Source organism: Sinohyriopsis cumingii, chromosome 18 (assembly GCF_028554795.1).
Source record: "Sinohyriopsis cumingii isolate HCF-2022 chromosome 18, ASM2855479v2, whole genome shotgun sequence".
NCBI lineage: Eukaryota > Metazoa > Mollusca > Bivalvia > Unionida > Unionidae > Sinohyriopsis > Sinohyriopsis cumingii.
In genome coordinates this window covers 103,087,301-103,112,013 of record NC_142978.1, presented here as the reverse complement: position 1 = coordinate 103,112,013, position 24,713 = coordinate 103,087,301, and the positions used below count along the sequence as shown (strand labels likewise).

Genomic DNA, 24,713 nt, shown 5'->3' with positions numbered 1-24,713 from the left:
ACTGTAACCGACTTTAAAAATATGGTCAACGTAAGTTTCAATAATTCAAACTAATTGGACGAAAATTAAATCAGCGATACGTATCATTGCGGATTGTTCTGATTGTAATAATGGAGCTGTTACGCCTTCATGGACAATTGGACTATTAACGATAGGCCACTATTATAACAATGTACTTGAGTTTTTACTTTCATGCGATACTTTTCGTGAAATAAGGTAAATCGAAAATTACATATAGTAATTCACATTTATTTCTTAAAATTACAGCTGCTTCTGTACGTCCAAAATGAGTTACTGAACAAATCATTTACAACTTTAAGAACATGAAGAAAAAAATATTAAGGATGAGAATTGTTATACAGTTTATGAGATTTTACGACTAGCTTACATTAAAATATCCCTATTTCATTTGCTGTCGTCATTCTTCAAAAATGCGTCACTGTCAGCAATCTATTCAAAATCGCCTGTAATCAGATAGTATATGTGCCCACTATTTAGACAAATAATAAAACTTCACGAATTATTAGGATGTTCACTTACTTTTAAAAATATTCCAACGGAAACCACGTTATTTACAGATCATATGACTACTATAATTTCTTTCATGTGCACAGGATCCATCAAGAGTTTTTTAACTTTATTTTTTAAAGCCGATCAGTGCAAAATTAGTTATTGACTAGCCTAAGCGCTTGCGACTCTCACCGAGTTTTGATCAAGGACAATTACGAAATGGAGACAAACAATGGACACAAAAGTAAATTCTGAATTTAAAATTCATTAGCGTCTGTATGTCTAATGAAAGTGTTGTTTCAACTTGAGATGTCGCGTTTTATTAGTTTTAAATTCAATGATAAAATAAATGACAACCTAGATGGCATTAACCTACTTAAGGCAAGCAATAACTGCACCTGATTTTTAATAGAATTTATTTAACCGTTTATGATTTATGTTTCTATCAAGAAAATAATGACTACAAACATACTATAGGCTTACGGTTTCTCTGCCATACAGAAGGCCACAAACCTACATATTCTGTTGTAATTTTTGTTTGAACCGTGTATGCTAACTTTTCCACTACCATATTCTGGCAGGTTTTGTGCTTTCGTCATTAAAGGGCCTAGATGCTCCAGTATGTCGTTATCATTAAATTTGCTTCGACTAGGATATCTCTGCGGTTTTTCTATCTGCGTTCGGCTACAACAAGTTCCATCTGCAGAACTAATTTTAGTGTTCCACAGTCTCTAACAGTCAAATGGTAGCCTTATTAGATTTTCGGCCTTCAAACTGTAAAAAAAAACATATAGAAACGGAATAATCAATGTGCACATATCCGACTGGATGAAAAACAAGCTGGAAAGAAGTCCAGTAGCATAATACTGTTCTTACCCTGGCCATATTTTCAGTGACGGATTACTAACCGCAATTGCCCACAACTGTAACTAGAGTTGCAAAAACAAAAAATAAATAAAAAGGAATCTTAGAGGATACGCAGCTTTAGTACACTAAAACGGAGCGGCTTAAATCAAGACGACTCCAGACGGGCATTCACATTCAAATAAAATTTGTATTTGTTGAGAGCCCATATTCAAGAAAAACTAAAAATAATTCATTTAGGTCATGATTCACGCACTTACGATTAGTGCGTTTATTTCCAAACACACATGTAACAGACTTTGCCCTTACTATATGGTTGACGTTATTTTACTAAGACATCTTGAAATCAGCTGCATGCCACAACCAGTCTGTTACACAAAAATCGGTTAGCTTGATTAGGCCAGAAAGATATCCATGTAGTTTTCATCGACATTCTTAACGGTGACCGTGGCGCCTGCACACTCGTTCCTACGGCTAAAATGGACTCAAGAGACGGAAAATCTTACAAATATTACGAAATTTGCCTTTACCTTATTCTTTCACAGTATTTACATTAACATGTCTGCTCGAAAATTAGAGACAGACATACTCTTATATACAGTGCCTGATTAAAGCCTTTCATGGTCATAAGCACTGACAATATATTGTTACCCGCGCCCTTCAAAACATTATACTGAAGACAAAAAACAATATTAAAAGCTAAAAGGTGGGAGAATACCAGTGTTGCTGTTATGAAATTATTCTGATCATAATCTTCTCAGTTCTTGCTATAAAATAAAATACTCATAACTTAAGAAATGTATTTGCCTATGGTTAGAGAGACGGATAAGATACGGCTACATCTTGGGAAAAATGGTGATGCGAGAGGTTGTTGTTGTTGTTGTAGGGTTTAACGCCATTTTTCAGCACACGATAGGCTATACATGGCGGCCAGTATTAATGGTGGAGGAAGAACCCGGGAAAACCCCGGAAAGAACCACCGACCCACGAGAAGCTACTGGCAAGCTTTCTCACATACCCACATTAGCCGAATCCGAGACTCGAACCCACGCAGACAGAGGTGAGATGACAGTGATCCGTAAATGAGAGCGCTTTAGACCACTCGGCCACTTGGGGCCCCGATGCGAGAGATAACAGGGTCACTGTAATTAAAGACAGAGACTTCTGATTCTTGATGAATGAAATTAAATTAAATTATATATATATATATATATATATATATATATATATATATATATATATATATATATATATATATATATATATATATATATATATATATATATATATATATATATTACATTCTAGAGATACATCTACAAAATTTTATATTGAAAATCCAACAAATACATTTAAAATTACAACTTTCCTTTGAGTTTGCCAACTCCATATATTTGTATAAATTTTGCCTTTTAGAATATATTACAAGTAGTTTAATATAGATTAACTGCATGAAAGCCCAAAAGTATAAATTTCAATGGTTGCGATTAATGCAACAATCATTTTGAATGAATGCATTTTACAAAATTTAAAACAGAATACTAATTTCGAATAGGTTGCTAAAACATTATTCTTTGTGACTTAAAGAATATTTAATTTCCAAATTAAATGTTGCTAAACATGAAGTTGGTACTGAAATCGTCTTTACAATAAAAAATACTATAAAGTCGAATGAGTATAAATTATTTTAAACAATTAAACATTCCATTACTTTACAATACAAAATAGAAAGAATACACAAAAATGTTGCATAAATATCTACTCTAGATTGAACTTTACCGTGAAAATCTCAAACATTAAGAAGTCCCTATACCTTAAGGATGTACAAGAACACAGACGATGCTTACCTGTAAGGAAAGACAGAGTCTTCGGATTCTCGATGAATGAACTGATTTTGCGCAAGCTTATTCTCAATTTATACGCAATTTTGGACGTAATTTCACGACTAAATACGGACATTCGTCTCGGTACTTTCGTATTCATTCATTTTGAATCAGAACGAGGCTCTGGTTCTCCTTACCGATACGTGTCCGTGTCTGTGTACGTCATCAGACAGACAATCCGCTGAATCAGATTATTTGTTTTACGAAACACATGAATTTTCCAGCATACTCAGTAAAAATGAATTTGTTCAGCATAGCTTACAATCAAGTCTAAAATGTGCTGACTTTTGGATACATGAAAAATGTGTTTATAAAGCAATGGGTTTTGCAATTTCTCGTAAAGCACAAGTTTTATTAAAATAGTATACAGTTTTAGTAAAATAATAAATAAAAATGAATCTCAGTACAGTTTTATCCAAAATTACTTTCAAAATAATTTAATGAAAAATTACTTTTAATACAATTTAGAGAAAATGTCAATGTTAATACTTTTACTCAAAACTTCTGTCCCAATATTGCCATCGCTCCTAATCAAAATACTCGTACACGCAGATTGAAATGGTAATATACAATTCATTGAATTTTATCATCAACAGTCAATTTGATTTATTTATCTTCTGGTGCCTCTGTTGGGCTGGTGCCCTCCGTGCAAACCTAATGGGTTTAATGGGTAATCCGGCTATGCATATATAACACAAACATATTCGATATCCCTACTGCTTTCGTACTATGGCATGACAGCCTGTCCAAATACAAATGAGGACGACATAAAAGTATGTGTCCGGATAAGTGCTTGAGGATGACTGTATCACAGCAGTAAAACTGGTGAGGACACTTCAGTCAGTAGTTTTAAAGAAATAATTTTCTCTTTAGTGGGCTTTTTTATAAATAATTTTTGTGTTAACGAAGACATTTTGAAACAAAATGTCAAGCTAATTCATAAAGGTTTCAAATGATGTTTTAAGAAACTCTTCTATAATCTGCATCATAAAGTAATTACCATCGGACAGAGAACTGATGCGTCATAAACTTCATGTCTGCCGTTTCAACGAATAACTCCATAAGTATGATGATCAGCTTTTATCTGAGTTCGGTGCTTACCAGAAAGAAGTTAATACCTTCATTCAGAAATTGATCCTGCAAATTGTTAATGGACTTATTTACGCAAGACTAAATTTGACACAGCAACAATCAAAACTTCAGTTGGTAACTTTATTTAAGAATGATTAAACAATTTTATATATTTATGTGAATATTACATTCATGCTTTACAGAAAAAGCGCTTCGAACATTTTCACTTGAACTTCGATGTTTTCACAATAGGATTTGTAGTTTACCAAATCGTAAAAACAACTTAACAAAATTATCTGCGTTTATAACACAAATTTGTTGGAGTTATTTCTACTAAGCTATATGATTTGCAGACAATTCAAATTTGTCTGACAGTTTCTGATTGATAAATTGGCAGATAGACAGCATAATCACTTTATTAGGACACCAAAGGAAACTAACTTTTAGATGAGCTGGTTGCCGATGAAGATCATTTTAACTAAACACCTGGCAAATTTTGAACGGCTGTCAGTCACAGAGAGAGAGAGAGAGAGAGAGAGAGAGAGAGAGAGAGAGAGAGCATGGCTTGTATAATGAGATGCTGTGAATATTATGAAGGTTCTTAAAAGGTTTAGTTTATAAATGACAGCAAAGATGACTTGATTTAATAGTAGATCAAGAAATGCATAAAACAAGGAATTATGTATCAAACAGTTGTGACTGAAATTATTCCAACTATTTCAAAGTCAGAATCTTATGCATATGTTTAAACCATGGATGTAACCATTATAGTACAATTAGAATTCTAAAAGATTGTGCAGCATACAAACAAATTGTTTAACTAACTATATAGTTCAAATATTGTCCAATTTAATGAGTTATGCTGAGCAATTGGTACATATTTGACAGTCGCAAATAACAAGGAGTTAATATTTCTAAAAAAATTAAAAAATCGTATACTCAGTACACACCCTGGATACGGCCCTTAAAATTACAGTTAGGTTTCTAGAATCTCGTGTAGTTGACAGAAATTGTATTTAACTTTTAAAGCCAGTTATTTCACATCGTTTTGAAATGGAATGCGATAACAAACATAAGGCGGCCATCAGTGTAATGTTGATATTTCTACCTTTTCAGAAGCAGACTTGCAAACAGGAATGGTCCACTCGACTTTTGCCAGTATTGTTATTCTCATGTGGAGCCAGTATTTGGTTTCATCTGTGTTCCCGACTAACATAGGTACGAAATAGATAAAATAGCATGAATAATAGCACATAAAATTTCTTCAATTCTGCATTTGTTGCTGACACGCCTTATAGCAAAGATAAGTGCTGATTAAACAATAAATTAAAAAACGCATACTCATGAATTGTAAATTTATTTAAAAATAAGAAACACGTCAGAATGTATTATTCTTTTTTATTCACTGTGTTGGTTGTCGTGCAAATGCACAGCCTGAATAGTTGCGAATATATATATATATATATATATATATATATATATATATATATATATATATATATATATATATATATATATATATATATATATATATATATTGTAGAGGTCGCAAGAATTCAACTTTCCAAAACATAGGGAATAGAATACAGCTCTTTAACTGTAGTTTTGTTCATTACAAAGTCTCCACCTATGAATGATCTGTCAGTATAGTTGCAGGAATGGAGAAAAATCTGCATAACGACGAAAAGCCCTTGCATGTGGAAATTCTGTTTGAATATGCGTACGCAATGGGCATGCTTACCACCTTGAGGCAAATAGTGGTTTATGCAGTTCATATATGAGCATGCGCACTATAAAAGGGCATATCTGGGTTCATCATGTTCATTGCTAGCGAAGTGCTGGGTATAAGCATAATGTGACGGCATATCTTGGTTAGCGCTGTTCTTAGCATAACATGTGTATTATGCGACGACAAACATGGGTCTGTGACGTTTGTAGCTGGGCATGCAATGCACAAACGCATCGGGTGAACGGCAGATCTGGATCTACTTCGTTCCCAAATGTGCTTTCGTCCTACAAGCACATCACGCAGCAGGAGACGCGAGTTGCAACTCTTTCGCTATTCTTTCGACGCGACCAAAGACAATTTCTTCATTGTGATCAATTTCCGTCACATATAGTCAGTTTGCAACTTAAAATATGCATTCAAACATGTATGTTAATGGCACTGTAAACCTACCATAAACCAGCTTAGAAATTCGTTCTCCTCACTGATTATGACTGACGAGTGTATGGTTTGCAAAGACGTGTTCTACCACAGTTTTAATGATTTCACCATTTTTCATGAAGAAGAGCCGTTTCTAAGTATGATGCGGTTTTAAGCGAGTTCATCCACGTAAATAAAATGTAACGCAGGCAGGTCACTGATTAAATGAGGCATTAGACAGTTTGATTGATTGCTAGTTGCCTGACTGGCTGATTGATAGCTGACTGACTGGTTGATTGATAGATGACTGACTGGCTGATAGATAATTACAGATGTAATGACAGTAATAGACCATATTGAAATTTAAATAGTACGATTTATATTCACATAAATAAACATATCTAAACATATAGAAAAATTTACACTCTGATTCTTTGATCTTTTACATTACACCTATATGTTAGGATCAGGCGAACCCGAGGGTATTGCTTCAAAAACGAAAAAATAACGTGAATATGTGCGAAAGCTTTCTAGTCGCTTCCATTCGGTGGGTGGCTTATCCCAGCATTATAACGGGTTCTTTCTCTATGAGATATACTTGCTATCAGGTATAGCCAATCCTATACTAAAATATGGCGTAAACCCACAAAACCACAAAGCATAAATTACAAATGAATAGAGTAATCGGTAATATGAGGGCAAATGGTGAACATATACAATCGTTTAATTTTCTTAACACATGATAAATATTGACAAAAACCTACCAATGTTTTGCAACAAGGACAGACATCAATGGAAACTTTGGTTATTACAGACGAAATGAAAGGAGTATTTGTATATATTCTGAAACCGAATGAAAGCAGCAAAAGTTTGTTGTTATTAGATTTGTCTTATCAGTAGAAGAAACCTGTACCATAGCTACGCATTTTCTTTGAACACTTAGGTGTTCTTAAGGTCATAAAGCTTGTTGTTATCTGTCTCAACATAGATGAACAGTTGATCTCTATCAGTAATTAGGAGTCTCAAATTAGACGTGCAATTGATCTGTCTCAGTAATTAATGATTTCAACATTGTTCCACAGTTGCTCTGTCTCAGTAGTTTGTAGTCTCGACATAGATCCACAGTAATTAGTAGTCTCAACATAGATCCGCAGTTGATCTGTGTCAGCAATTAGTAGTCTCATCATAGAACCACAGTTGATCTGTGTCAGTAATTAGTAGTCTCATCATAGATCCACAGTTGATCTGTGTCAGTAATTAGTAGTCTCATCATAGATCCACAGTTGATCTGTGTCAGTAATTAGTAGTCTCATCATATATCCACAGTTGATCTGTATCAGTAATTAGTTATTTCATTCTATCACCGTACTTGTACTTTCAATTTGTAACATAATCCATACATCAACCAGTTACTAACTCTAACAAAGTAACATTGTAAATTCACCGTAGACTGGTTTTGTTAATTTTATCATATTGTTTTTCAGCCAATAAAATACTAATGTGTGTCAAAAATTGTTTTCATCACAAATTATAGATATTTATGTCATTTGATAACTCTATGTGCATCAGTACATATCTTGTAACCTTGTTTTCTTGTAGAGAGTTCCACTTTTGTTTACATAATAAAGAGTTATACAACAATTTGAAAACGTCTTTCTTGAAATCATCGCTAGCTATTGGTCACCAACGTTTATTCACTACAATGCAGCAATTTCATCATGGCTGTTGCTCAAACAAAAGAACTATGAATATCCGTTGCTCAGGGTTAAGCCTTACTGTATGTAAAGATTCAGTTCGTGTAATGAATACCTTCTAAAATGTAACAATTAGTACGGTAATCATGCCAACTGAGTTAATATTTTTATTTCACTTTAGATTGTTCACTAGTTGTCTATATAATTTGTTTTACAGGCATGCATTAACTTAAGAATGATACATGAAAATAGATGGCATCTGGGCACACACAAAATTACCTTGACCTTTCGTAAACCATAAATGTTTGCTTTAATTGGTATCTATTTTAGAACAATATTTATAATTTATTTAATTTAATTTGGCAAATTTATTAAGTATCATTAAGAGCGTCATTTCACATCAGTAGAGTTATACTATTGTAATAATTACTGTCTCCAAGCGTCTGAAGATTAACGTGGTAAATGATATCTTAAACCTATTGATACTCATCATTTGGTATGCTCGATTCGAGTAATTGGAATACAGCCTGTTTTAGATGGTAAAGCTGTTTCCTAAGCAATCATGTATTCGTATCGTCTAATGTCTTTCCAAAAATAGTTTGATGTTATGTCTATAAAACATTTGAGTGTCTCTGTAAATGCTTCAGTCATATTAAGTTTGATGCAGTTATTTATTCAATCGTACTAAATAGAATATTACTTTTTAACTAACGTGTATTTTTCTCTTTTCATAATGCTATCAGCAACAAAGTCCTTGTTCAAAGATATGCATTGTTTATTGTCGTTTAACGTTATGCTGGTCTCTTCAACTGGATCATTTCTTACCAGACAGTTAAACATCAGACTAGTCATACATGAATAATGCCATTTAATAGGTTTCACAAATTCATTTCTAACTCTTAAACCTCAAAAATGTACCCAATAAGTGATCCTGATATCGAAATTTGTCTCTTTTCTCACAGCTGTAATATATATTCATCAGTAAGAATCGCATAATTTGCTTTTTAGATCTTACATTATCGTACACTAGTTTTCAAGTTTCCCAACTAGCATAGTGCAATATGTGAATACACTATAATCCAAGTAACCTGGTTGTTACATCTCTATTGGATTAGTTTAACCGGCAAACATAATATGATGAAATGTGTTGGTCAGTTTTCATCGTATAGGTTATTTCATCACCACTGGTAATCTACATCCGGCATACCTCAATTTAGTAAAGATATTTTCTGAAGAAACAGTGTCACTTTATTTTAAAAAGGCTTGTATCTGTGGTACTATTGCACCGTAGGTAAACGGCATACGTTATCCCTAGCACCGGGGCACTTTCAAAATTGCAATAAATAAGATTAAGTTTTAATTAATGCTAATATTTTACTTTTAATTTTGCAAATTTGGCTAGGTTAAATCATCTAGTTATCTACATTTTTCTACTATATATGAAAATATCAAAGCGATTCTACACAAATGTTTGTTTCCGTCATGTTTGTGCATCTAACATGATACAATCTTGAACACCATTTTATTCCAAAGTAATGGACTTTCCATATTTGAAGTCATTATCACCACCATCTTAAACTAGTCTTTCTTCTTCAAAAACTCTAAAGTATTTTCTGTAAAAGTGGTTCAACTATATCAAAGACATTTACAAATAAGTCAAAATCATTTTCATTTTTCTCATGTCCCCTTATATTTACAGGGAACCAATCAAATGAATAACTGTAACAATAAAAATTGTATTTTGATAATCTAGCCTAACGGTTCCTTCGTGTTTTAACACAGATTCCACTTAATAAAGGAAACATACATCGTTTCTATATACCACCTTGATATCCAAGACACTTTTTGTACTTTTAACCATTTAGGTAGAACTATGCATGAGCTTAACGATTCAGGTAAATCTATGCACAATTGTGCGCACACCATTATAATTAAACTCAACAACAAAAAATGAGCTTCCTTTAATGGGTTAATATTTTTATGTGCAATAGCAAAGAATAAATAATGTAAACCATTTTTGCGTACTTATGCTAATTTCCTGTTCAAATTATAAGCATAACTGTCCCAAATATGTTCAAGAACATTATCCATTTTACTTCTGTTCAATGTATTTATAAACTCTGTTCTATTGTAAACATTAGAATATTCAACCTGTTTACGTTCTTGCATGTGTCGTTTCATACATGTAATCGTTACGTTTAGATGATCATCCACACGACTAAATTGTCCAAGTTTTCTCCTTGAGACTTTCTCCAAATATGGTTCAACATCACTGAAAACTTACATATCTCTTCACTCTTGCCGCCATAAAATCTACCGTCAGTGACGTTTCTCGGAAATTCTCAAAGTATTTAAATATTTATCAGAAAAAGAAATGACCTATATAACCATGATCCAACACTGTCCTTATATCTAATAATACTGACTGATTAATCTTCTTCAACGCGATTGTGCAGTTAATATTCACATTGCTTTATCATAGCACCATTAAAATTAATTTCTCGCAAGATTTTACGACATTCCACATTTGAACAAGATATTCTCTACTACTCAAAATGTAATTGGTGTGGACAAGGTAATGATAGTAACTGAAATCAGATTGCTCCTAGAAAACCATTTAACATGGATGCCCCTACAACTGGACAAGGAACACGGCCGCATTCAGAATCAAACATTAGTCCCCAGAAACTTCAATCGAGTCATCGTATGTAGCGCTAGTAATTTGTTTATTATTTTCTTTCTTGTCCGGTAATTTTGTAAGGACAGACATATTTGTTTATTTCAGATGAAACTATTGTTGATGTTACAGATGAGGATAAAATATTCTCAGGTAAAACGTTTCGTTACTATTGAAATTCCAAATCGCCGGTGTCTTTGTTTAAGTAGCAACACATTTGCCATCTCGATTCAATTTTTCATCGACTACATGTTTTTTCCTACTTAAATATTAACCAGAGGCAATACTTAGATCAGCTCGTCTTAGTTTTGTATGGCCTCAAAGTTGGCTTAATGGTTTCAACTTGTAAGTTTATTTTTCTTTCTATGAGATTTATGTCGATGCAATAATTATGGGATGCTAAAACCGTTGACAAAGAAGTTTTGCAATGTTTATTTTTTTTAACGTTTATGAAACTTTCGGGTATGTGATGTGTTTTCTTATGTATTTACGAACTGATTGTTTCTTAATATAGCAAAATATTAATCTAGAATTGATTCCGTAAGCTTCATAATTTTAAGAGTTACTATACAAGCCCTCGAGACAATATTATACCAAAAAAATTAACATACCAAAAAACAATGTAATGCTTTCTTTCTTCCTGAAACAGAAGTATCGCATACCAAAAAGCACGTGCCGTCAGTTTTGTATGAAATCATTGGACCGCTATCTCGCTCAAAACGAGATATGCACAGCGAGTATACCAGGAGTGATTGTAAGTAAAGACTTTCTCCTTAAGTTTAACACGAGTTCGAATAAGTCATTTACCAAATAATATTTATTTTGTACTAACCCCTCTCTCTCTCTCTCTCTCTCTCTGTTCTCCTCCACTAGGTTGTGATATATGCAAAGCTCCTCTCATCAAATTTGTTTTGTAAGAGAACTAATTCCTGACGTTTTCCGTTTGAACTGGACGGTCGACAAAAATAAATCTACATATACAAATCGAAGAAGTATTTTCTTTTTCACGTTCGCTCCTTGTACTGTTTATCACCAAATGAACGACAATTTATAGTAAACATATTCTTTCATGTATAATACACATACATTCATGTAGGTATTGTTAAGATACAATAAGTAATATCAATGAAGACTATTTCAGTAGTCTCATCCGTTATGCCCTTTTTGTCTCGGGAACAAACCTCTTATTCAGATGATGCAAATCATTGTAATCCTGTCAATTTTTGTTTAAATAAAATCTTTAATTTTTAGTGGTCTACAATAGAATGCGAGTACTACACTTGATGTTAAAGTACCTGATTGGTCGAAATGGACCTGAGGTTGAAATCCGCCATTTTGTAAACTGGGACAAGACTATCCTAATCGACAACCTGTTTTACGTTCGTCCTACAACCATACAACAAGTACAGAGGATTATCAGAGTATCCGCAATGATGCACATGCGCGTGCGGGCGACAGGCAATGGTTACAGCAGGTCACCTCTGTACCCAGATGAAGGAAATATCATGATGGATGTCAAGGATTTAACAAGATTTGATGGACCCCGACTGGAGCTTATTAAACCTGTTAGTATCAATTCGTACAAATGCATACTGTTACCAGCTAGTTGGATATATTAGAGTCCATGTTGTTGAATGTCTTCCAATATTGGACTGCAAGTACTAATTGAGCACAATCTTGTGAAAGAAAGCTCCTTTTTGTTCATGATTTGTGCATACATTTGTAATATTTTTATTTATTTCTTGGTCAATATAAAAATAACAAATATATATGGATTTTTGGGTTCATACATTTGCTGGAAAACACGGGCCCGGACATCCTTTTGGGGTTTAAAAATCATCTCTCTGGCCCAAGCCAAAATTTGGAACGAGCGAACAATGCACGGTGTCCATTACATTGTAAGATGTTAAGATTTTCTGATGATATTAGCTCAGTCAGCCAGTGCTACTCATGACACTTTAGTATCTCGGGATTTCTTCCAAAAACGCGGGAATACAAGACGTGTTCCGCTGACGCGAAACCTTTTATTCTACTAAAGTTGAATAAAATTGCAGATTAAAGAGATTAACGTCAGCAGTTTTTGTGTGATATACAGAAGTTGATTGTCTATCTCAATACTTGTCAGGAACATTACTGACTTCATTTATCACGAATCTTCATCTGCGGTTGCCTTAAGAGAACTTTGCTTTCTAAATTAATTCTAACGGAACAATAAGAATTGCTTCTCTCACAATTCTAACATATTGCCAGCGTATGGTTGAGTCAAGGTCAAAATGAAATGATTATTCACAAAATTAGTTTCCATTTGCTTTTTATATTATTTTATTTTATTTTTATTTTGAAGAGTTCTGAACGAGACTATTATTCGGTGAAAGTCATGACTGGTGTTTTCCTGCACGAGCTGAACAAGTTCCTGGTCAAAAACGGGGTTTCTGTAATGGCGGAACCACTGCAAAACAACGACACTATAGGAGGCATGGTGTCAGTGTCCTCACATGTAAGTGTGTGTGTGTGTGTGTGTGTGTATAAAGTCTGTGCGTGACACTAATTGTGTACATTCTTTATGTTTCAAGATAAAGATCTTGTTCAGGTCAAAATGCCATGAAATTTTGTTTAATTTGTCTTCACTAGCACGTACTGAGCGTTTTCCAGCTGTTATGGCATATATATAAGTACATAACTCAAGAACTGAAAGAAACTGAAGCTACAAGCATAACTTCGTAACTGAAGGCAAATAAATACAACATTAAGTACTAGGGAAACTAAAATGGGGAACACTACCCATGCAAATGAGCTAACATTGCTGACATACTTCTAAAATATGGCAAGAGAATCCAAGTAAAACTACACCCAGGCGACATTAGGTATGTTGAAAATAATTGCATGCTCTACAAAAATTTCAAACCTAAACACTTTAACATCAACATATTATGCATGAATCACTCCCACACCATATCTTTAAGAGTGATTTATAGGTCTTGAAATCTTTAGCTGAGCAAAGGATTTTGGGAGATAATCTCCGAGCTTTGCTGCTACATACATTAAAGACTTCGAACCTGTTGGTTCTTACATTTGGGATCTCCAAGTGTTTGCATGCCTAAAACATTATAGTCAGGACCTGTTGGTTCGGTTCTTGCATTTGGCATCTCCATTATGGTTGTAACGTCTTAAAGGTACCTGGTTATTCTTTTTTCTTTTTTTTGGTTAAAGTATAGCAAACTGAAAGGATTCCAATTAATTGTACCAAATTTTAACAAGGGATGAGTGCCGTACCTGGCTTGGCATGGTTCGAGTTCCACTTAGGCACGAATTATAACTCTAACCCTTAAATAAACTAGTTTATCGATATATAATTTCATATTCTCACGCATCCCCTGTAAGATCCGGCTATACCACTATCAGCACTGTATGGCGTTTATTTGTAACATACAGCAATGATCTTTATAACCCTTGATTTCTCTCATGGCAACTCTAAACGACTGCGTAATTAGAAAAGAGTTAACACAAGGTCGACAATCAAACACTAAATTAAGGTATGACAGAATACACACCGGATGCGGGAGGTTGTGGGTTCGATCCGCGGCCGGGTTATATAAAAAACTTATACAAATGGTAATAACAGCTGGCTGCCTCCCTTTGCGCTCAGCATTAATAGGTTAGTGTTAGGACTGGTCGGCATGGTGTCAGGATAATGAGACTGGGTGGGACATCGTGCTACATGTATGCGGCATGATGCCCCAGTGCTAGACATCACTAAAAACTGCCACACTGCAGACATCGTAGCGATATGACTGAAAAATTATTAAAGGTACGATAAAACCCCAAATATCACACACACACACACACACACACACACAGAGAGAGAGAGAGAGAGAGAGAGAGACTCATACACAGACAACGCAAAACTAGGTGGGTTGGGTACAGAATGCCTTTTGTATGCCTTTCAAAATTTGTTTCTTTTTTGTTGTTGTAAATACCTTGCCAAACTTAATAAGTGTTAATTATCTGTCTGCTATGGTAGCATGTACCGTTATGAGTCCATCCTCAAGGTCAAGGTCGTGTGCCCGCTGCGGCATAAACGGCAGGTATATGAATCCAAATTATTTGATATAAAATATTACAGCAGAGCAATAATTCCTTATTTACTAATCTATGAATTCATTACTCACTCGTTCTCATTTTTGGGATCAAAATAAATAAACAATGCCGTTAAACGTTGTGTGAAACCCGAGTTATCTCCCTTTGACATTTATACATGACCTTACAAAAACAGTACATAATAAAAAGTAAAACGTTTAATCTTCTTTTGCGTAAAGAATCGATAGTTTGACATTAAATATGGGGTAGAGCTAACTTTTGCATGTTATTTGGGACTCGAGATAGAAAAATTATGACGCAGATTACATCAGTAGAAAATAGCACGTCCACGCATGGCAGTGGGTTTGATTACCATCATAGCCCTTGGCTGACTGGCTCTAACGTAGTAGAAAATAATGAATCTGGACCATTCCATTACAAAGATTATTATATACCAGCCAACAATCATGCCTTTCTTGTTATACGTCGTTAAAACAGTTATGTAGATGGAGATCAAGAAATAAATATCGTCGCTATTGGCAGGGTTCTTCATGGAACGGCACCGGGTTCGGGGACAATATGATAGAGGTAAGACTAATCGACTCAATGGGACGACTGAGGAGGTTTGTCAGGGAACATCATCCCGAACTCTTCAAATCTTTGACATGCGGCCTCGGACTGTTTGGAGTCATGTATGACATCACAATAAAGGTAAAGTGACTATTGTTTGCGTATTCATAACAGATAACAGAGGGTTTTGATAAAATTTATGAACTACGAACCGTCATCATTTAAGTCTTTCTTTAACATATAGCCGTAAAGAGTATCTGCGTCAGCAATCGGCCGCACCTATCAAGAAATGTTATATAACTTAAAATATAGGAAAAATAACATTTTCGCGAATTTAATACTTAAATAATCAGTATTGAAACATTTAACGTCATGGACAGTAATTGAACATGAAAATATGAATAGAATCGAAAATTTCCCCAAAATAACAACGAGCGATAATAAATAATCCCTCATAACATTAACAACCTTTCAACTTTTCCCGTGTATATGACCACAATTTACCCCATTCGACGAAAATGATGGTGGTAGTGTGGTCGGGATTCTCTGTGTGCATATATATATATATATATATATATATATATATATATATATATATATATATATATATATATATATATATATATACACACTAGACAGAAAGACAGAACAGAAAGTGCTGTCCCTGGATTCTCTAGAAAAACGCTTGATGATAGTAGGCAGAATTAATATTTAATACAAATAATACTGTCATACAAGTTAGAGAATTTTCAATTCGTACTCTACGGAGATTCAAACCCAGGTCTGCGGGTAAACGGCACCCATCGCATTGCCTGCACACACCAGCTCATGCTCCATCACAATTAAGCACGCATCACCAAAAAAGGATGCGACTGAATTGGTGTTATATGCACTCGTGCGTAGCAGACACACTCGCATGACGACCTAGTAAATTATTCTCATCTATGTACAGAGTCATTCCGGATTCTTATGAAAGAAATCAAGGTATATAGGATTAATAATAGGGAATTATAAATATACACCAGATATTGTTGTTGTTATTGTTGATCTTGTAAAATAATAGAATGCACAAAAGAACTTACACGACTGGTAGTTGAAATAAATTTGTTTTGCTAAGGTTCGTTCATAAATAACAATGACAGCTTCCTAACTTATGTCTGGCAACAGCTACCTCAGTTATATCTGGTGACAAGGTTAGCACGACAACAACTGCAACTCTAGCTGAGACATGCATGAGACACATGTCATTATTTAATTACAGGTGGTTCCCATTAAAGTGGTGAAAGTCGAGAACCAGATTGTTTCTTTGGACTCTCTCTTATACAATGCCACCAAGTTCGGAGAGACTGTGTCCAGTAACCTAGCTACTGAGATTTCATGGTACCCATTCAACTCTGTGAATGAGACCGAGGCGCAGGAATACATCAATTCAGGCAAGGTTCCAGATGATTGGTCAGCGAAGAGGGACTATGTTTGGCTCAGGTAGGTTAATACGAAATTTTACTATACCTCTGGATTACCGGCATAAAGTTCAAAACACCAAAAGCATGGAGAATCAAGATGTAGAATATTTGTATTTTCTCGTACTTTGACTATGCTGTAACATTACGAATGATAAATGGAATTTTTATTCTATAGGGTTTATTTTCATCGGTTCGAATAATAATATTAATATTTTAGGTTAAACACAGTGTTAACAGCATCGATTAGTACCGGCATACTGCTAACACCGGCATAATGCTAGTATCGATTATGAAATAAAACCAATAAAGTAAATAGTACGATATTACACACCGGCATACTGCTGATATCAAATATGAAATAAGAACAATAGAGTAAATATTACTATAACACAGACATACTGCTAGTATCGATTAAGAAATGAGAACAATAGTGTAAATAGTACGATAATATAACATTGGCATACTGCTAGTATCGATTATGAAATGAGAACAATAGTGTAAATAGTACGATAATATAACATTGGCATACTGCTAGTATCGATTATGAAATGAGAACAATAGTGTAAATAGTACGATAATATAACATTGGCATACTGCTAGTATCGATTATGAAATGAGAACAATAGTGTAAATAGTACGATAATATAACATTGGCATACTGCTAGTATCGATTATGAAATAAGAACAATACAGTAAATAGTACGATAATATAACACCGGTTCAAGAAAACCCATTAGCTTAATTCCGCTGTACCCAGGAGATGTTTTGAAAACGGCAATTATCGGATGTGGAATTATTTCCCCTTAAGACCAGACTGCAACGCAACATTGCGCAGCTCAAAGCTCCAACTCATCATCAACCTTGTATGACACGTGGCTGATATAGTAAACAAACAGCAAGCAATCTTTATACAAGTATTGGAACTCGTAATGAGTACAACTATCGGCTAGGTGTGTGCATGAATTATACATATTGTTTATTCACTGACAACGCAACTGCATAAAACAAACTATAATGGGTTATCTCCCTTATACCATTCTTTGTACAATAGACAGTGTGTTATATGTAAGTTAATAATTTTTCTTAAGAACAGACAATGGTTACCTTATATATGCAGTTTAAACTGATTATCGTTAAACTTCCTCACTTCCTCCCAGCTATACAAGGGGCAATTAGGTCTGTATAAAGCTACATTATTAGCTACCTGAAAAGGAATGCAGACGAAAACCCCAATAATGTATAGCATAAAGTCATAAGCGCTCACTCAAGAGTAATGCTATACAGCCAACGCGTACCACCATGACCGCATCCTACTTATCTGACTTTACCTGCCCAAACACTCAATAATTTATACATGGAAAACAGAAGAGGGGAGCTCAAACACGAAAAGGCAATCCTTAGATGACCCATCTCAAGAGAATCGTAAGACTGAGACTCCCACAGCTGTAGTAAATCACCCTACAAATCCCAAACTTAAACTCTTCAACAAATTTTTCAAAATTAAATCAAAACTCTCAGGAAACAAAACAAAAAACATACCTCTTTCATAATACAGTTCAAAATAACACCTGAACGATACAATAAAATAAAAGGATGCACGATACAGACCACAACAAATAAACATATTATTGATTTCCTTTTTCGGCTTAAATCCTTATATATTCCAAAAAATGTTTTAGGAATAAATAGGGCATCCAGACCAATACATGATTTGACCAAGATAGCGCCAGTCCTCACAATAACACAAACAAAAACAACAAAAAATACACATAAACTACAATCACAAAACAAAATTATTCTGGCAAAGTCACTATGCGTTCTTAATAACCAATGGGAAAAGGGAAGGAAACCCACCCGTGGCACAAAATGTTCCAAGGGATGGGGAGTACAGACCAAAGCTCCAAGCCAAGGGAAAACGGAAACCAGGCCCAAGGCTAGCCCAAGCCAAGGGAATGGAGTACGTAATATTCCCAAAGCTTATGGGATAAAGGAACTAAAACAATATGATGAGCAAAACAAGAAGCAACCTTGCAAAATTGATATACTATTTATATTAGTATTTATCTGAAACATATAAACACCAAACAGGTATGGATGGACAGGGAAACACATACAAGACACACATATTTAGAAAAACAAAGTGTCACTTCTAAGTCCTACATAGCAAGATATACTGTGAAAGGGCTAAGAAGTGTCACCTAACTAGGATTCAAAAGTGATCATTAACTTAGGCACCTAAATGGGTAGAACAGGATTATATATTGAGTTTTGTATCTATGGCCGCTTAACCACCGCTTAACCACCGGTCTCCTCGGTTACCCTCATCGGCGGACAAACTCCTTTCCGGCACCAAAGTTATATTGAGCCCTCCGGTATCGTATCAAGAGTATACCCCATTTTCCCCTGTATGCAGGCACGAGTGACTCGCTTCACACTAATCCATTGACTTTAATAGCCTTAACCATCCGACACACTAGCGCGTCTGTAACTCATTTACAGCCAAAACAATGCAGCGGTTGTACTTCAATTCTTGTTTTGCCATTACCGAAGTAGAGAGCAAAATCAATTTTGAAGCTTACACTTCGAGGAAAGCTGTTTGAAATAACAATAACATACACTTTTTATTGCAAAGCAAACCTTAATCACACACACACACACACACACACACACACACACATATATATATGCAAATAGTAAACTGAGAGTTAAGTGGTAGTGAGGCTATTAAATAAACCATATTGAAATTTCTTTCACAATCTGTGCCAACTTATCGGCATTTCTTGTAAAATTGACATGAGGTTTGTATTATTATGTGCAAATTACGATCAAAGTTTTGTTTTAATAAACTTTAAAGTCGTCGTCAAAGTCAAGTAATCTTTAAAAAATTTAATTGATCAAATGCTTATATTAAACTTTAAAACGTGCATGACAGTGCCGTTGATGGTGGTTGGAGGTAGAAGATAAGCTAAGTCTTCACAAAACTGCAAGCCGATAAACTAATATTTTTCTTCCTATGTTGAGTTTACAAATGAAGCGCTGAATAAACAGCGTTGTATCATCATAGTCATGAATCTTTGACCACTGACAGAGTTACTGCAGAATGGTACGTTCCACCTTAACATCGTGCTCTAGTTAGTTTCATCTCAACTAACTGAACTTTTGATCATACCTCTCTCCCTCCACCCGACGGTCAATGATGTAGACATTATGTATCGAATAGATCTACAAAAGAGAAAACAAGTGAAAGGAGTCTGGGATATGTCTTGTTAGCTAAGTTATTGGGATTCTCTTGGAGATGTATACATACTGCTCTGGTACCATATCTTTCCCAAACTCACTTACACTGAAGTAATAAAGTCCCTATTTCTGCACCCCACCCCGACCCCAAAACAAACAAACGAATGCCAATTTTGGTATCATATATTACCAGTTCCATAGACTCTTGTAGTCGCTCACTTTTAATTATAAGTCGTCTCTGATAATCTCAAAAATATCTGCAAAGTACACGATTGATCATAACACACGACCTCGCAACAAAATTTACGATAAAACATCTGAGGAAACATTTTAGATAAGTGATGGTATCAAATATGTCAATGTGACCATGCAATGCTTATTCATTAGGACTGTACTACCTCAGAAATGGCGAAATTACCCACAATTCCTTGGTTAGCCAGTTACGTTCTGGGCAGTGACAGTTGCACATAAATTTCCATTGCGTTGAAACTAACAAGAGATTGAGTTTAGGAACAAGTAGGTCGAAAGGTATATTATCAATTTTTTTAAAAATGCGCATGAATAATTCTTTGTAAACTAAAATTTCATGATAAACCTAAAGGTCAATGACTACTTTCTTGTCCATCTGGAACTCTGTTAATCACCCAACTGCGGTTATAGACCAAGAAAATGCAAACACATTCGTGCATGGCGGTACACATCATCGTTTGATGAAACGGGAGAAATGTGCACATGCCTTTTACACGACTGTTTTATTCGCTAGTTTCCGGGTCTCAATTAATCTATGCTGAGCTGTTACAGGGTCACAACTGCTGGGGCTTATAATGTACCTAGCTTACTTGGTTATCTCTCTTATACCACACCCTGTAACAGTGCTTTCCGTGTACGTGGCTTAGTGTTATCGCGAACGTGTATAGGTTATTATGCTGCAATAAATCCAGTTTTGAGAAATCAGACAGTTGGCGTTAAATGAGACTTGAAATCGACAATACGGACAGGTGACAATTTATAATTTGTGACAGAAAAAATTGGATGGTTATGCAAACACACACACACACACACACACATATGATTGTGGGAGAGAGAGAGAGAGAGAGAGAGAGAGAGAGAGAGAGAGAGAGAGAGTACTTCTTTTTGAGTAGGTAATGTGTGTAAGTACTTCTTCTTGAGTAGAAAATGTATACATGCAATGTGGACAATGTGACAAGATGATGTATGGATTTAGATACATAGATTTGTGAAAACTACGTAAAGTTATTCAAGAACCATTTATTCTTTAAAATGAATTATAATCGTTCAGTCAATAAATATCTACACATTCCAGAACAATCAACGAGGCAGAGGGAGTTGGCCAGTCCTGGATACAGGGACCCAAATTCCTCCCGACTGGTGGGTCTCTGTCGGGATCCAATGTCACCGGCCTGCTTAGAGGAAAGGTTAGTAGTCAATTTTCTTTTTCATGGTTGGACACGAAATGGTTTTTTTTTTTTTATTCTTTTCTTTTTATGACACAAATTCGGAGACACCAGTCGCTTAGGAATGACGTCATATATATATATATATATATATATATATATATATATATATATATATATATATATATATATATATATATATATATATATATATATATATAACGTGAAATAATGGTTTTGTTAGAGATAGGTTCTGTTATTTTTGGTTTTAACGGCAATTTTTATTGCTATGTCATGTGGAGGAAATGGCGCTAAATAGACAACACTTAGATGATTAAATGCCTTTGCCACTGTGTACATGCAAGGTGTATACTTGTCCGATAAATCAACCCCACAAATCTGTGTTGATACTGATGGATGATGCTGTGGGTATGATGTCACCTGTTCATAAAAATGTGCAATTTGCTGCATGCAAATGATTCAGTCGACGGTAGCTGCACAGCCACGAGAAATGCCGGTAAGTGTATAACATGTACACCGATGTGTGCATCCAAATTTGTATGCAGATAATTGCAGCTTTTAATAAATATCAGCCCCTCACCCGAAAATCAACATAATAACGGGTGAAGGGCTGATTTGTCGGCCTAGGTGTATCCGTGTCTTTCATTTCTAATTCCTTAATACACAATCTCTCTCTCTCTCTCTCTCTCTCTCTCTCTCTCTCTCTCTCTCTCTGAGGTCTATTTGTGGCCGATAGGTCTAAAGAGATCACCTTCACTGATCACTTATACATCTCACCCCTTTCCACGCTGATAGAGAGAGACAGATTGTTTGTTGATTGTGGTGTTAGTAGTATAACACCAGACTTCTACCACCCATGATTTTGTCCTCTTATCAAGCGCATATACCCATGTGGGAACGTTACCGTGTGGCCCCTACACGAGGCAAGTCATATGGGGTAGAAGACTTAGCCTAGATCAATAATCAACACAAACGAAATTATCATGATACTCGTCCAACAAAGTCCAGAAACCCCAGTGTCCACAATTAGTGGAGTCCGAGTACATACTTGACTTGCATTAATGATTGTGTGATCTCAATCTTTGGACATCAGTGTAGCCAAACATACAAGTACATAAGCGAAAACATAAGTGTATAAAGAAGTAAAGGCATACGCAAATAGACGAGACAGATCAATTTCCGCATGGTAACAAAGTGACCGGGCACTGCATTATCTTTGTACTGACCAGTTTGTGAGTTGCCTTACCCCATCAGTTCTTCCTTGATTTCTTCTTTAAATTCACATACGAATTGTTCTCTTAATTATAGCAATGTGCAATGCTATACGAGTATCTTGTAAATATACATGCGAGCAGACTAAGTAATCAGTAGCAAGTAAATCAAGAAACTTACGCAAAATGTGCCTTAAGTCGATGTTGACCACGGTCAGCTGAAATGAGTCATCACTAAGGACAGTACCAAACCTCATACTGCCGTTAGTTGCGTCAAAATCCAATGCTTCCAAATGTTTTTGGATTGTTTGTGTATCTCAGCTATAGTTTTTGCTACTCTGGGTTCATAAAATCTCGCCCATTGGGATGCTACTATGCTAATACTGAAAGCGTCGTTCTAATTCTGATGATTCATTCTATATTCAAAAGTCATTGGTGATCTATTCACTGTATTGGTAGCTTGGTATACTTACGGGCAACTCGGCTTACTCTATCGTTCTGCGGTTTTTTTTCAGCAGAACATCAAATAATGACTTTGCACACCTTTTATTGTATTCTGCGCCGCGTTCACGTCTTTATGCCAATGTTTATCAAACCAAGTATGCCTCGAAGAATTATGGGTTCAACCAACTCAAACTTCGACGTTTCCTCACTTATTAAAAAATATAATATTGTCCGCCAGTGTGCGTCGAACTGGCAATATTCTGATCAGCAGTATCAACAAATAAATGAGAAGAAGAAGAAAGAAAAAAATATGCGTCGAATAATAATTTTTAGGTGTCTCAAATGGTTTATACCATTTCTCCCATACCAAACAATGAGTAGCATTCACGTTGGTGAGTATCTACTTGGCTGACAATTGTATAAGGACATCTACATTCCTTGATTAAGTCTATTTTGCATTTGAGAATTGAATGATACGTGAAAAACAGGATTTAGTACATACTTACACAAACGTCCATCCCCATTGCATTAATGTTGATCATGTATGTATTCGCGCCGCACTTGTCGTCGACTTTATGGTTCTTTTAGACCGTGTACGAAGTAGTATGATAATAACAGATGTACGTTGATGTATTATAAACCACATGACTTTTGTCACGTATATCTATATTTTTGTAATTTCTGGTATATGATTTTATTTAATTTCCATATTTTTTGTCATGGCTGTAAACTGTATTGAATATCTTTTGTTATTCATTTTGTGTGTAATTTGACCCTGTTGAAAACACATATCACCTAGGATCTATAAATAGTTGTTTGCGTACGTGTTGACAATTAGTAATATTTTGAGTCAAAATAAGACTTAAAATAGACGTTTCGAGAAGACTTCTGTGCTTCGCCGTTCGTTGCGTAAGGTCATGTGAATATAGTACGTTGTGACTTAGTACGTCGTATATCAATAGTGTATGAAGTCATATGGGGTTCATTGCGAAATACAGTCGCAGTTTACGGTGTATATAAGTAGAAAGTTAAGCATTCAGTTTCATTCCGATTTCTGCAGTCATTCACACTTTTTGTGTTCCTGATGCAAGTCTGCAGACGTACTTTATGTTGTATTTAGATATTTTTCTAGAGGAAAAACACTTGTCAAGAGCCTGTTATAAATTAATCGAAACATTTCTATACAACGCCATCTTGACAACGTCACAGTTCTTGGATGATCACTACATTTCCGGTATTGAAATTACATGGGACTTTTCATTCGTTTAGAAACCTTTTCAAGGACTTTTAAAAGGACAAATTCGGATTCACTTCTTGCACTATTAGGTCATCTCACATGTTTCATTTATTACTTTAATAATTAAATTGTTTGTTGAGTTTTGCTAAACTTGCTGGGTTTTATTATTTCCCGTTACTTAAGTTTGTGACCA

At 35.0% G+C, this 24,713-nt stretch overlaps 1 protein-coding gene and 1 long non-coding RNA gene across 2 annotated transcripts in view; one reads left to right on the top strand and one right to left on the bottom strand.

Moving 5' to 3' along the window:
* LOC149777618 (uncharacterized) overlaps positions 1-24,713 on the top strand; it is a 32,368-nt gene that overhangs the window by 66 nt on the left and 7,589 nt on the right. The window contains exons 2-9 of the mRNA XM_089942274.1: positions 5,445-5,546; positions 10,954-10,998; positions 11,495-11,599; positions 12,097-12,410; positions 13,190-13,342; positions 15,466-15,633; positions 16,754-16,974; positions 21,517-21,628. Coding sequence (XP_089798400.1) covers positions 5,465-5,546; positions 10,954-10,998; positions 11,495-11,599; positions 12,097-12,410; positions 13,190-13,342; positions 15,466-15,633; positions 16,754-16,974; positions 21,517-21,628 — 1,200 coding nt within the window. The 5' untranslated portion in view covers positions 5,445-5,464. The remainder of the gene's footprint in view (positions 1-5,444; positions 5,547-10,953; positions 10,999-11,494; positions 11,600-12,096; positions 12,411-13,189; positions 13,343-15,465; positions 15,634-16,753; positions 16,975-21,516; positions 21,629-24,713) is intronic.
* LOC149777619 (uncharacterized) lies at positions 910-24,504 on the bottom strand. The gene is made up of 3 exons (XR_016416196.1): positions 23,790-24,504; positions 5,437-5,537; positions 910-1,284 (listed from the first exon to the last, which is right to left on the bottom strand). It is a non-coding gene; the product is annotated as an uncharacterized LOC149777619 (long non-coding RNA).